At 41.6% G+C, this 13,505-nt stretch overlaps 1 protein-coding gene across 1 annotated transcript in view; it reads left to right on the top strand.

The window, feature by feature from the left end:
* The window catches only part of DST (dystonin), a 485,281-nt gene that overhangs the window by 454,032 nt on the left and 17,744 nt on the right, over positions 1-13,505 (top strand). Inside the window, exons 81-86 of the mRNA XM_024754681.1 lie at positions 2,346-2,515; positions 4,048-4,207; positions 6,647-6,841; positions 7,351-7,479; positions 12,209-12,352; positions 13,015-13,203. Of these exons, the coding sequence (XP_024610449.1) occupies positions 2,346-2,515; positions 4,048-4,207; positions 6,647-6,841; positions 7,351-7,479; positions 12,209-12,352; positions 13,015-13,203 (987 nt within the window). The remainder of the gene's footprint in view (positions 1-2,345; positions 2,516-4,047; positions 4,208-6,646; positions 6,842-7,350; positions 7,480-12,208; positions 12,353-13,014; positions 13,204-13,505) is intronic.

Raw genomic sequence — 13,505 nt, 5'->3', positions numbered from 1 at the left:
CCAAATGCCATGCAGGACATAATTATGTACTAAAAGGAACGTAGATTTTGCCATATATATTCCTACATACAGTGCAGTGGGGAAAATTGGTTGCCACCTCCTAAATTGGTATTACTGTGTATGTGTGTGAAATTCCACCCCTCCCCTCAAAGACACATAGTCACTGGCTTCCTTGTGTAGACAAGAAGATATGGAAACACTGTGTTTTATATTTTCTGCCTTTTATATTCCTACCACATGCCATTCAAAGAACATCCCTCCCCCCATCCTCCCCAACTCTCTTGAATTTGGGTCTTTCTGTTATTCTGTTTGTAAAGTGATCATCGGCCCTCAGGGTGAGGATGTGGGTAAAAGGAGACCGTCCCTGCAAACCATTTTACAATCTTAGGCATCTACATATAAATCATTGCTTGAAACATGATAGCTTTTAAAATGCTGGAAAAGATTGAATGATATAAGTTTTATCATCATCAGAACATTCTAGCCCTCGTGTTCATCCAGGCTGGTTGCTTCCGTCAGTGGGCCTGACCAGGTGCAGGGCTCAGGATCCTAAGATGATGGGGGAACATGCTGAGGTCCTTTCTTTGGCTGGATGAGGGCTTTACGAGTGGCTTGTCCTGATGGCCCCTCTGCCTGGGAGCTGCCCCATCTAGCACTGGCAGCCCAGAGATGGTGATCAGCACCCTTTCCCGTCCCCTCCTTCTCAAAATAGAATGCCTTATGCGAACTTGAGCATAGATGTTGTGTTACATAGTCTGATGAAAGCATCCTGCATATTTAAAGTAGAGAATCCTGGAAATAAGAATGTGTGAAGAACCCTATTAGATTTCTTTTTCCTAGTGAGGCCTGTCGCCAGTCACCATTTCTCTGAGATAACAGGGTACGTTAAGCCTATCTTAAAAGAAGTCTTTTCTGTTTATCGTTTGGATACTTTTTGTCTTTAAAAAGTTTGACTCTATCCTGTATTCAGCTGTAACATTTGTTTTGTATAAGAAAATCTGTGTCAATACCATGATTCTAAAGCTAGCGTTCTGTTTCGAAAAACATGAAAAACATAATAATTACAGAAAACAGACTACAGAAATAGTGACATATTGTGATGGGATTTATTGCCAAAAAATTCCCAGATGTAGTTGCCTCCTATTATAAAAGATATATATAGTGTGGTATTAGTGAAACACTTCAAGTGTGTAACATTTTTAAGGCAATACAATTTATTAGGTAATTGTAACCTCGAGGTTATTTTGGGAAATTACATTTGCATAGCATTTTACTGCCTGGGGTGATTCTGATGTGCTACCAGGATTGAGAATCTCCATGTTTGTGTTTCCTTGATATTTTATGAGCTTTTAAGCTGCCCATGAAGTTGACCTTTTTTCTTCTCATCGCTGAGATTATGTATTCAATAGCAGTTGTCTTACTCTTTCTATTAAATGTTTACAAACACCCACAAAATGCAAGATGATGCTAAGGGTCCTACGGAGGTAATACCCCTGCTCTATGAAAGCTTATAATTGAGTTATATAGAAAGATTAGAATTCATCCCTCCCCCACATGCGTATATACACACACAAACATGAAGGGTTCACTAACACTGTAAAAGCTGAAAAATACAGGTGTCATATTAGCCATGTAGCTGTTTGGTAGTGGAAAGTCATCTATAGACCTTCGGAGACTTGGGTAGGGCGTTGTGGATGTGAGGAGGGACGTGGCCTCCCCACGTATGCCTAGAATGAGTGGGTCCAAACACAGAACCAAAGCTATGGTTCTTTTCCCCTTATCCTGGCTCACAGATAAAATACATGTAACATTACAGTGAGAATCCAAAATGTGTGACAGAAAATCTTTTTGACAATAAAAAACAACTGTAGTAAATTTATACATTACTGGGTCATTCTGTGTCCAGACTGGACCCATACTTACTCATAGAGTATTAGCTACATTTTCCTCTCTGGGCTCGTGGGTCTCTCCATAGTTTAGTAGCAATTCCATATTCCAATTTACCATAACTATTTATACTGTTTGTAGTTTATGTCTACAAGAGATTCAGGATTTGTTTTGCTTTGAAATTTTTTTTTTTTGATACTACTAGGTGCTCTTAATAATAATAGGTGCTTGATAATAGTAGGTGCTTGGCTTCTGGAAAAAGTTAATCCTTCCATTTGAAAGTTTAAAGGTTCTTCTCTACCCTGGTGTGTTCCCTGTTGAGTACTCACTACACCATGTGACTTGATGATGGCTGATGTCTCCATTTATTTAAGAGGAATGCCCTTTTCACTGTCTCTTACCTATTTGTGTATCAATCCCAAGTAGAAATGCATGCTGCTCTCTTGTTGGATGTACAGGAGTTTCAGAAATCCCTCGGAGCCAAGCATTCTGTCTACGACACCACCAACAGGACTGGGCGTTCTCTGAAGGAGAAGACCTCCCTGGCTGACGACAACCTGAAGCTGGACGACATGCTGAGTGAGCTCAGAGACAAGTGGGACACCATCTGTGGGAAGTCGGTGGAGAGGTGAGATGCGCCTGACAGCCGCTCACTCACCTTGCTGGACCCCTGGCAGCTGTCACGGTCCTGGCGCTCTGCAGGCAGGGTTTGGAACCTTGAATACATACCTCCTTTGCCTGGAGAATGTCTGCTCATCCTCGATGCCCCGCACACACAGTGCCTCCCCCGAGAGGCTTTGCTGTTCAGTATTATTTACGTTTAAGTGCTCGGTTCATTCAAAAATGACATCCTTCTCCAAGCCTCCCCACATCTCGCATGCAACTACAGTGCCTGCCTTCGGACTGGTCCCCAGGTCTGCCATGGTCCTCCTCAGTCCCGTTTCCACATCACCAGTAGGCCTGTCTTCTTAAAGTATAAGTGGGATCTTGTCACCCCCCCTTCCCCCCCAACCCCCCTTCATACCCTTTAGGGACGAACTCTTGGGTGTGGATTAGGATACAGGCCCTGTCACTGTGGCGAGCAGGGTCCTACCAGCCTGACCTCACACACCCCTTCCCAGTCTCCCTCCTCCTCACTACACTTCAACCATGAAGACCCAAAATGTTAAAAAAATGTTAAAGTAGCTAAGAAAGTTAAAATAGTAGTTGAAGAGTTCACATATCTTATACATGTTTCCAAATTTTTCATTGATCCTTAGTCTCATTACTTTTGTCAGTATCCAAATTCAATAGAATATCATATTCCATTCTAGGGAACTTCATAATAAGTTTTTAGTGTTAGTCTTTTTTGTTGTTGTTGTTGTTTTGCGGTACATGGGCCTCTCACTGTTGTGGCCTCTCCCCTTGCGGAGCACAGGCTGCGGACGCGCAGGCTCAGCGGCCATGGCTCACGGGCCCAGCCGCTCCACGGCATGTGGGATCTTCCCGGACCGGGACACGAACCCGTGTCCCCTGCATCGGCAGGCGGACTTTCAACCACTGTGCCACCAGGGAAGCCCTAGTGTTAGTTTTTCAGAATCAATAAAATCTTCTCTCAGAAGGTTACATACTTTTTACAGTGTCCTATAAATGATTTCACGACAATTCATATGGCATTCTTGAAAAGACAGAAAGTCACAGTGATGAACAGATCCATGAGTGGCAGGTGTCCGCCGTGGAGGCCGACTGTGACCAGGAAGAGCCAGCCTGAGGGAGATCTGGGGTTGATAGACTGTTCTGAGTCTTGACTGTGGTGATGTTACATGAACATATACATGTTTTAAAATCCATAGAACTGTACACCCCAAAGGTCAAACTTACTGCATGATACTTTAAAACACAATTTAATTGAAAAGGCATATTTTTATGAAGAAACTAAAGGGCCCGTGAGGTGGTGATGAGGGAATTTTCCTGGAACAGGTGCCATGGATTTAAGCAATGAAAAGAAAATTGGAGAGAAGTTTGTTATTTTCTAAGGAAAGCAGAGAAACAGCAGTGAGTCCAAATACACTGCTTTTCCTCTTGAGGTCTGCTTAGCCTTCGTGGATGTTTTTTAGATGTTTGGATATAGAGGGCAGCTTTTTTGTTGCTCAGATTGATTTTTTCCATTTTTTCCCCTAGACAAAACAAATTGGAGGAAGCCCTCTTATTTTCTGGGCAATTCACAGACGCCCTGCAGGCCCTCATTGACTGGCTGTACAGGGTTGAGCCCCAGCTGGCTGAGGACCAGCCTGTCCACGGAGACATCGATCTAGTGATGAATCTGATCGATAATCACAAGGTATCGTTATCTGGGACATTTTATTTTATCTTGCTTGATTATTCTGAATGTAGAGGGAACTGTAACCACTTAATTTAGCTTTGTAAATATCTACAGAGTATCTATCATGCTACATAATAGTTTTTAATACTGAAATATGTGACATTTGAGGAGAACAAGGAAGCCAACTTTAAAAGTGATGCAGGAAAATTACTTCAGTATCAGTGAAATACTTTGGTTTTAAATTTCCCTATCCGAAACCTTGCTAGAACTTGAAAAGTTATTTCATTGTCTGGCACTTTCAAACGTTTTTCAAGAATGTTTTAGTATCTTCTGTTATTCATTTAGGTAATTATGTGATATAATTTAAAATCGTTCGTTCAGTGACCTGGAACTAGGTCATTGCTGAAGTGCTAGATGTGTGACATGATCTGTGGGGGTCATGATCAGCTGCTTCTCTTTTTCTCAAAAACAGTTTTAACCTTGCCCCTTGACCTGTAGCAGTTTAAGAGACAACAGCGTATGCCATTAGGGATTCAGTTATTACTTCAAGAAAATTGGTTTCCTTGCCGTCTCCTGATATGCATGTCAATCTGTTGTACAAATCAAAGGTGGTATTTGAGATGTCCCAGAGATATACTGAGTGTAAGGTCCTAAATTATGATCAAATACTGTTACAACTTAAAGAACCTTGAAAACAGCATGAGGCCCAGTACTAATGTAGGATGGTTGGCTTTATATATACAGTTTTCTTACAGCACTACACTTGAATTCATGTCATATTCCTCTCTATAATTTTTCAGTTCAGAAAACTTATTTCATTTTAAAATGTTCTCTTTATACCTCCCTGCTTATGCTATTTTGATCTTACCTGTTCTTTTTAAAATAATTGGTCCTTTTGCATATTTATTTCCCCTTTTCTCGTTCCATTATCTCATTATACCCATAGAAGAGAGTTTGTTATGTTTGAACATTAACAGAAAATAAGAGAATAGATGAAGAACATTGATCTGGCCTACAAACATTTTAAAAACTTTAAATTATGTTGCTTTGCCTATATTGAAACATGTTTTGTGCATGATTAATACAAACTTTTCCATCCCCTGGCACTCCTTCAATGACTGATGAATAATGTAATGTTACTTTGTACATAAATGCCATTTTTAGAAGCTCACTGTCTAAATATTTACTCCCCTAGGCACTTGGCTGGTTTTTTATATACTAAAGGTCAACAAGAATGAATTAATCATTCAGCATTAGTAATACAATTGGAAGCCCCAATAAGAAGTTTAAGTATACAAAGTACATTGGAAAGCCTACTCAGAACCGTGGGACTAGTCCTGTCACAAAAGGGAGAGTTAGACGCTGTACCTTGTATCTGTGTGTTTGTGGATGTGTGTTTATTCGTGTGTGTGTGTGTGTGTGTTTGTCTCTGCGGGCACACCTCATTTAACACTATCAGAGTGAAATCAGCAAAGAACTCATCACACTGTTTCTGGATTATTTTCGACAGTCTCACTTTTATGAATGATCCGAGTATCAGAATAGAAACTCATGGATAGAGTCAGAAGGATAAAATGTGCTTGGTAATATTCATTTGTGATGATTTCTTAGAAAAATAAGCTGATTTCAGTTTATATATGAAGTTGGTTATTTGAAAGATCTGGTTGCAGACAGACTCTTGCGTCAGAAATGGACTTAGTCCGGGACCAAAAGAAGCCACTTTAACCCTTGGCACATCAGAGTTCATCAAAATTGTGCGGGAGAGAAAAATAAAAAGCTTTTCCTCGAAGATGACAGATTAAGGAGTCAAGCCTCTAAAATTTGACGTTATGGGTTAGTGCCCAGGATCCTGTGAAAGCTACAACAAAGGATTGTTAGAGGGAAACAAAGAGGATGTGCCAGCCCTGCTGTTGTCTCCAAGGGCTGCTTAGTTACCAGTCAGTCCCTTAGGTGTGTTTGCTGATGGAGAGCAGTGTGGTGGCCAGCACACACTGGGCGCACACAGTAATGATTCCAGAGGGATTGGGACACCCTCACAAAGTATCACAGAAAAGAAGTTGTGATGCATTTTTGCATGGGATTGAAATAAAGAAGGGTGACCACCATTCTTTAAGTCCAACATGTCATTTAAAAAATAACATTCACTCAGGAAAACATTACAAGATTGAGGAGCAAATTGATACAAGCCTAGACTTGACGGTGCCCTCACAGGAGCAGTGTGTCTTGTCTTATTTTCTGCAGATTCTGAGGAAAACGTGGGTCATTAAACTGTAGGTCTTGGAGAGCCATACATGATGTTATGTGCACATACATATTTCATATAGTATGTCTTACTATATATAAGTTATAGTATATAAGTATATAAGTTATATATAGTAAGTAAGTTACTATATATAACTTACTTTCATATAGTATGGCTTTGTAATTTAAAATTAATTTTTTAAAATTTGGTCTTAGGTCTTCCAGAAGGAGCTGGGGAAGAGGACCAGCAGCGTGCAGGCCCTGAAGCGCTCAGCCCGGGAGCTCATAGAGGGCAGCCAGGATGACTCCTCCTGGGTCAGGGTCCAGATGCAGGAGCTGAGCACACGCTGGGAGACGGTGTGTGCACTCTCCGTATCCAAGCAGACCCGCCTAGAAGCAGCTCTGCGCCAGGTAAAGCCCTGGGGTTACAGCTGCTGGGTGTGCTGACAAAGGTCCTGCACCCCCAACAGGAACTGCTGTTCTGAAGGACCACAGGGCTCCTGTGTCTCAGCCAGGATAGTCATGGGGAGGGAGTCCTTAGAGCATCATTGCGTGGGCCTGCTCCCCGCCCAACTCCTCCCCAAAGAATTTAAATGACTCAACAGAGGGAGGTTTTCTAATCTTCCCGTAAAAGTGCTGTTTGAGTCTTCTTTTCAGCTAGAATGTATAATGGGCTGCCATTCATCTCACATCAGATTGTTAAAATGGTGAATTATTCTTCATGTAGGCCTTTTTGACGGATTAGATGTTTTCTTACATTTGTAAAATGCAGCACCATGTATCTTTATCTTTTTAATGGGAATAATGGATATAATGAATCAGTTTAAATTTAAGACTTTTTTTTTTCCATTGAGAGGAAGACTTGACTCTACTAACAAGCATGTTTGGAAATCTTTTTTGGGGCGCATGTGAACCGTTAGGCAGAGGAGTTTCACTCGGTGGTCCACGCCCTCCTGGAGTGGCTGGCGGAAGCGGAGCAGACCCTTCGTTTCCATGGCGTTCTCCCAGACGATGAGGATGCTCTTCGGACTCTCATTGATCAGCATAAAGTGAGTTACATAAATGCTCAGTAAAAATAAGTGAGAAAGCCAAACAAAGTAGAGAAAATGTACTCATGATTGCAAATACCAACTGCATGAATATCTTCCTTCCTGAGAAGTAGTGAAAGATCTGGTATGTTTGAGAATTTATGTGTATCCTCCTTCCCTACATAGGTGTGTCCACATGCAACTACGCACATGTGTGTGTGGTATTCTTTTTTTTTAATGTCGTCTTTATAGAAGGTGGTTATTTTAAAACTAGTCACTCTGAAGGAACCCTCCTAAACTGTTGGTGGGAATGTAAGTTGGTGCAGCCACTGTGGAGAACAGTATGGAGGTTCCACAGAAAACTAAAACTGGAGCTGCCATATGATCCAGCAATCCCACTCCTGAGCATATATCCAGACAAAACTATAATATACTTCAATTAAAAAAATAAAATAAAATAAAACTAGTCACTCTGTTTTCCTATCTCCAGGAAGCACATTTTTCTAGGGAACTCTTTGGCTCCTGAGCAAAACTGGTCAATTTTGTTGCACTTAGATGTGCATTTCAAAGATGAAACTTCCTTACTGAGCAGTATGACATTTATCAAATTATAACCATTAGAATTGTCAATTAATGATTTTTACCTTTGTAAGCAAGACAAGCAAGTAGTTTAATAACTGGTCTTCAGATTTTATTTTTAAACCTCTGCCAATTCTGTTTTTAATCAAGAGCTGCTTTAAATTCTTTTGAGAAGTAACCCATTTATAAATTATAAATAAAAAATGGATTATGTAAGTATATATACTATTAAATAATTAACCAGGGCTTCCCTGGTGGCGCAGTGGTTGAGGGTCCGCCTACCGATGCAGATGACACGGGTTCGTGCCCTAGTCCGGGAAGATCCCACATGCTGCAGAGCGGCTGGGCCCGTGAGCCATGGCCGCTGAGCCTGCGCGTCCAGAGCCTGTGCTCTGCAACGGGAGAGGCCACAACAGTGAGAGGCCCACGTACCGCCAAAAAAAAAAAATAAATAATTAACCAAGTAAAAATCTGGCCGTTGAATTTTCAGGTCAAAATTTTTCCTGTGACGATGCATAGGACTAGCAAAACCCTTAAGAGGGTGGTCCAGAGAGTTCTTAACAGATAATTTTTTTAACCTTTGACTCTAAAAGTCAGGAGTTAGCAATGCTAATACTCAGTGTAGTATTTTTTCCACCTGGGGTGTAGTGTTCTGAAAATTAAGTATCTTGAGGGTTTTTTTCTGTTCTTTTTTTTTTTGAAGTCTAGTTGATTTACAGTGTTGTGTTAATTTCTGCTGTACAGCAAAGTGATTCAGTTATACACATATATGCATTCTTTTTTTAAATATTCTTTTCCATTATGGTTTATCATAGGATATTGAATATAGTTCTCTATGCATTACAGTAAGACCTTGTTGCTTATCCATTCTATATATAAAAGCTTACATCTGCTAACCCCAGCCTCCCACTCCATCCCTCACCCTTGGCAACCACAAGTCTGTTCTCTATTTCCATGAGTCTGTTTCTGTTTTGTAGATCACTTATATCACATGATATTAAGTGATATCATGTGGTATTTGTCTTTCTCTTTATGACTTACTTCACTTAGTGTGATAATCTCTAGTTGTATCATGTTGCTGCATGTGGCATTATTTCATACTTTTTATGGCTAAGTAGTATTCCATTCTATATAGGTACCACCTCTTCTTTATCCATTCATCTGTCGATGGACACTTAGGTTGTTTCCATGTCTTGGCTATTGTGAACAGTCCTGCTGTGAACGTAGGGGTGCATGTATCTTTTTGAATTATAGTTTTGTCTGGATACATGCCCAGAAGTGGGATTGCTGGATCATGTGGTAGCTCTGTTTTTAGTTTTCTGAGGAACCTCCACACTATTCTCCATAGTGGCTGCACCAATTCACATTCCCACCAACAGTGTAGGAGGGTTCCCTTTTCTCTACACCCTCTTCAGCATTTGTAGACTTTTTAATGATGGCCACTCTAACCCATGTGAGGTGGTATCTCGTAGTTTTGATTCGCATTTCTCTCATAATTAGTGATGTTGAGCATCTTTTCATGTGCCTGTTGACTTCAGTGTATTTAGTATTGTTGTCAGCATTTCCTATAAACGGTAAAGGATCTTTTTAGTACCACTGAATAACCTGGTGTTGCAAGGTTAAGTTGGAAATACATAATTAATTCCATTGAAGCATGGATGACATCATCTTTGGTGACTTCTTGTGTTAATTACGATGCTCTCTCGATGATGGGCTGCTTACGCTATCGCAATGAAATATTGCCTTGTTGTTAATAAAAGGGATGCGAGCTTGTATAGCATTATCAGGAGGAATGAAATGCTGCATACATTTTTTCAAGTTGAAGCTGGCCTGTAAGAGCAGGAAAATTACATCACATTTACTGTACATTTTTGATTCAGTTAAATATTTTGAAAATCTAGTTTATGTTACCATAGGCTGACCATCAGCTGCTTTGGGTTCCACTGACATACTAGGGTTTGGGTGTCAAGAGTGTCCCCTGAAGCCCAGGGTGCATATGTGCCCTACAGAACTGAGGCTACCTGTGGTATCACCGCCCTCACAGCAGGGCCAGGAAACCCCCAGAAACATCAGGAGGCAGGCATCCCGGGAAGGGGTAGTGGTGTCAAGAACAGATTATCTTTAAACATTTTAAATTAGCATACAATTGCATGAAATTTTATAAAGTGCTTCTCTGTAATAATATTTTGCAGTGATATTGTTCGTTCTGTTTCATTTCTTTTGCTTCCCTTCACACATTCTCACCAATAGAGGAAAAACAGAATATTTAATTTCTTAGACTAGAGCCCTCTCAATATAATCCAGCTTCTAAAATTGGCAGATTTTCCCATGTGAGCACAAACCACTGAGGCAACACTCAGACTGGCCTGGAGGAGCCCGGGGTGCTGTCAGGAGTTGGTACCCAGCCCACAGTGTTTCCAGTGGGAGCTGGGCGCCCATTGTGGGAGTGATTAAAAGTACATGATTGGATCAACTCTCCTCTGGAAAAGCACAGCTGTTCTTAACCTTCTGGTTTTCTCTTCCTAGTAAAGTTTGTTTCCTTTCACTTAAAAGGGGTCTGTTTTGGGGAAAATTAATATTTTTAAAGTAGGTCATGATATTTAAAAAGTAGGTCATCAAATTCTGTGAGTCTGTTTCTGTTTTGTAAATAATTTCATTTGCTTATGGTTACCAAAGGGGAAAGGTGGGGAGAGGGATAAGTTAGGAGTTTGGGAGTAACATATACACAGTACTATATACAATATAGGTAACCAACAAGGACCTACTGTAGTATGTAGCACTACTACATACTACAGAGTAGGGAACTCTGCTCTACTCAGTGTTCTGTAATAACCTATATGGGAAAAGAGCCTAATCTGAAAAAGAATGGATATATGTATATGTATAACTGAGTCACTTTGCTGTACACCTGAAACTAACACAACATTGTAAATCAACTATACTCCAATATGAAATAAAAATTAAATTAAAATAAATACATAAATAAAAATAAAAAGTAGGTCATGTTAGCAGAGTAATTGAACCTGGACTCCCCAACAGTAAAAATGTGGAAATAAAGGTTAAAAAGCATTTATTCACTCACACAGGTACAAAATTGAATAAGACACAGTCTTTTGATCTTGTGGACCTTAACAATCTAGTAGCTGTGCATATAAACAAAATATTTTATTAGAGCGAAATGCCAGGGTAGGAGGCGTATGACAGCTGCTTCAGAGGTTTGGAAACAAAAGGTCACTAGATGTGAACACCTATACTTTCTGACCCCCTGGTTACACGGCGTGGGTAACACAAGTGCCATCCATCCCCTGGCATCCTTGTCACGTGTGGAAGGAATCCCTCTTAGTGTGGGGTCCAGGTAGATTGGAGGGGTCAGTGGATGTTTGAAATTCAGTGCAGGGTTTGGGAAGCATGTGCCCCATAAGCATGTGCCCAAATGCCTCACATTTTGGGGGGCAAAAGTCCTCATTTTTTAGCCCCGCTTTCAGAGTTCTGTGATCCATGAATCTATGGGTACAGTTCTGATGGTAGAAAGTAAAGTATGTGAGACATTTATAAAAAGGTTGATTTGACAGCCTTCCAAAGCCTGTTGAGGTGTATTCATCCTTCCAGGGCTGAGAGTGGCTCTTTTTACTGCCCTTTAATGGACATATTTCCCAGAGGCTGGCCGCTGTCAGGCCCACTTTCTCCAGACTCACTCGACTCCTTCCCCACTGGACGCTGGGCCTTCTCTCCCACAACCCAGGCCTTTCTAGTTCCCTGCCAGTCTGCTGTCTTCCTTGGCACTTTTTGGATACACATTCCTATCATCCCTGACACGGTTAATGCTACTTTGAATACTAACCTCCTCGTCGTATTTGCTAGAACATTTTTTTTTTTTGCAATCCATACTGTTTCTATCACTGGCTTAGTATCTGTCCCAATTCTTGCTTCTACGAATATAATTATAATGTATTCAAATTTAGGAGAGTGTCTTTTTTGTTTAATGTATTTTGTAAAGCATGAGATAGTATCCTGTACTTGGATCTCCTCCTCCCTTAATTCCTCACTCGGTGGATGATTTCCAGCTGTGAATAAACCGATGTAAGTTCTTGCTTATTGGTTTAGCTCTGACAGTCCAGTGGACATTGCTGGCCTTTTAGTTTCAGCCCGTGCGTCTTTGTTTATGCTGTAGGAATTCATGAAGAGACTGGAAGAAAAGCGTGCTGCCCTCAACAAAGCCACCAGCATGGGAGACTCCATCCTGGCCATCTGCCACCCAGACTCCATCACCACAGTCAAGCACTGGATTACCATCATCCGGGCCAGATTTGAGGAGGTCCGTGCATCTCAGTCCATCTTTAGAGCAGCTGGAGCTTTGAGAGTCAGGGGAGGGGGCGTGGAAACTCGGGCAATTAATGACGCATTTATGGCTGTGGGAACCTAAGGGCTTATGTTCTTCACAAGACCATTCTTCTGTGTGTTACCTGTCTCTGCCACCCACTTTTCTTTAAAAAGTTACAGGCATTCTGCAGCCATGTCCCTGAAATTATGTGGTTCACTGTAGGATTTTTTGTCCACTTCCAGATCACGTCTGTTGAATAGGTTTTTCAGAGCCGTCTATGCTTGTGGAATGAATTGCACACACAAGTGAATTCATTCTGTATTTAAGATCTTAGCTATTTTTATTTCCACTCTGTGCTACACAGAGTGAGCATATGTGATTCTTCAGGGAATGCATGTTCGAACTTAAATTAGCAGGCAAAGGGAAGCCTGGGTGATTGACGTACATCTAAACTTCTGAGGGTGACAGCCATCACAAAGGGCTCCTGGATCCTCCACAGGCTGGGTCTTGGTACCACTGATGGGATCTAGAAAGACCAGAGAGTTATGGGTCTAGCCTGGGATGATCCTAATTTACATTTAAATGTGGTGTATGTTACATCAGTTACATCAGTCACTGAGATGGAAGAAATTCAGAACAGTTGTTTTCTCCATCAGGTACTGGCCTGGGCAAAGCAGCACCAGCAGAGACTAGCCAGTGCCCTGGCAGGACTCATCGCCAAGCAGGAGTTGCTGGAAGCCCTGCTGGCCTGGTTGCAGTGGGCTGAAACCACACTGAGCGACAGGGATAAAGAGGTCATCCCGCAGGAGATTGAAGAGGTGAAAGCCCTCATTGCAGAACACCAGGTAAATAGATGTCATCCTAACCTGCCTTCTCAGACACTGTCTTTGCTTCACACTGTACTTCTCAGAAGACTGCTCTGTGCTTCTTACCTTCACTTCCTCAGACACACTCCTCAACTCCTCCACCGAGTTTCTGACGCCACTGCTGCCCTGGAGCTTCTCTCTGGAGAGTCACTTAGTTTTGCTGGTGTCTCCTGCCCTGTGTGACCTTCCCATGATCCTCCCTTTCGGCCCCATCCATGGAGCTGTGCTCGCATCTCAGATGGGCTCCCCCCCGTCCCTGTGCTGTGTGGCTGCTTCCCACT

This window comes from Neophocaena asiaeorientalis, unplaced genomic scaffold, assembly GCF_003031525.2.
Source record: "Neophocaena asiaeorientalis asiaeorientalis breed wild unplaced genomic scaffold, Neophocaena_asiaeorientalis_V1.1 scaffold319, whole genome shotgun sequence".
Taxonomy (NCBI): Eukaryota; Metazoa; Chordata; class Mammalia; order Artiodactyla; family Phocoenidae; genus Neophocaena; species Neophocaena asiaeorientalis.
This window is presented reverse-complemented; position numbering and strand designations above follow the sequence as displayed.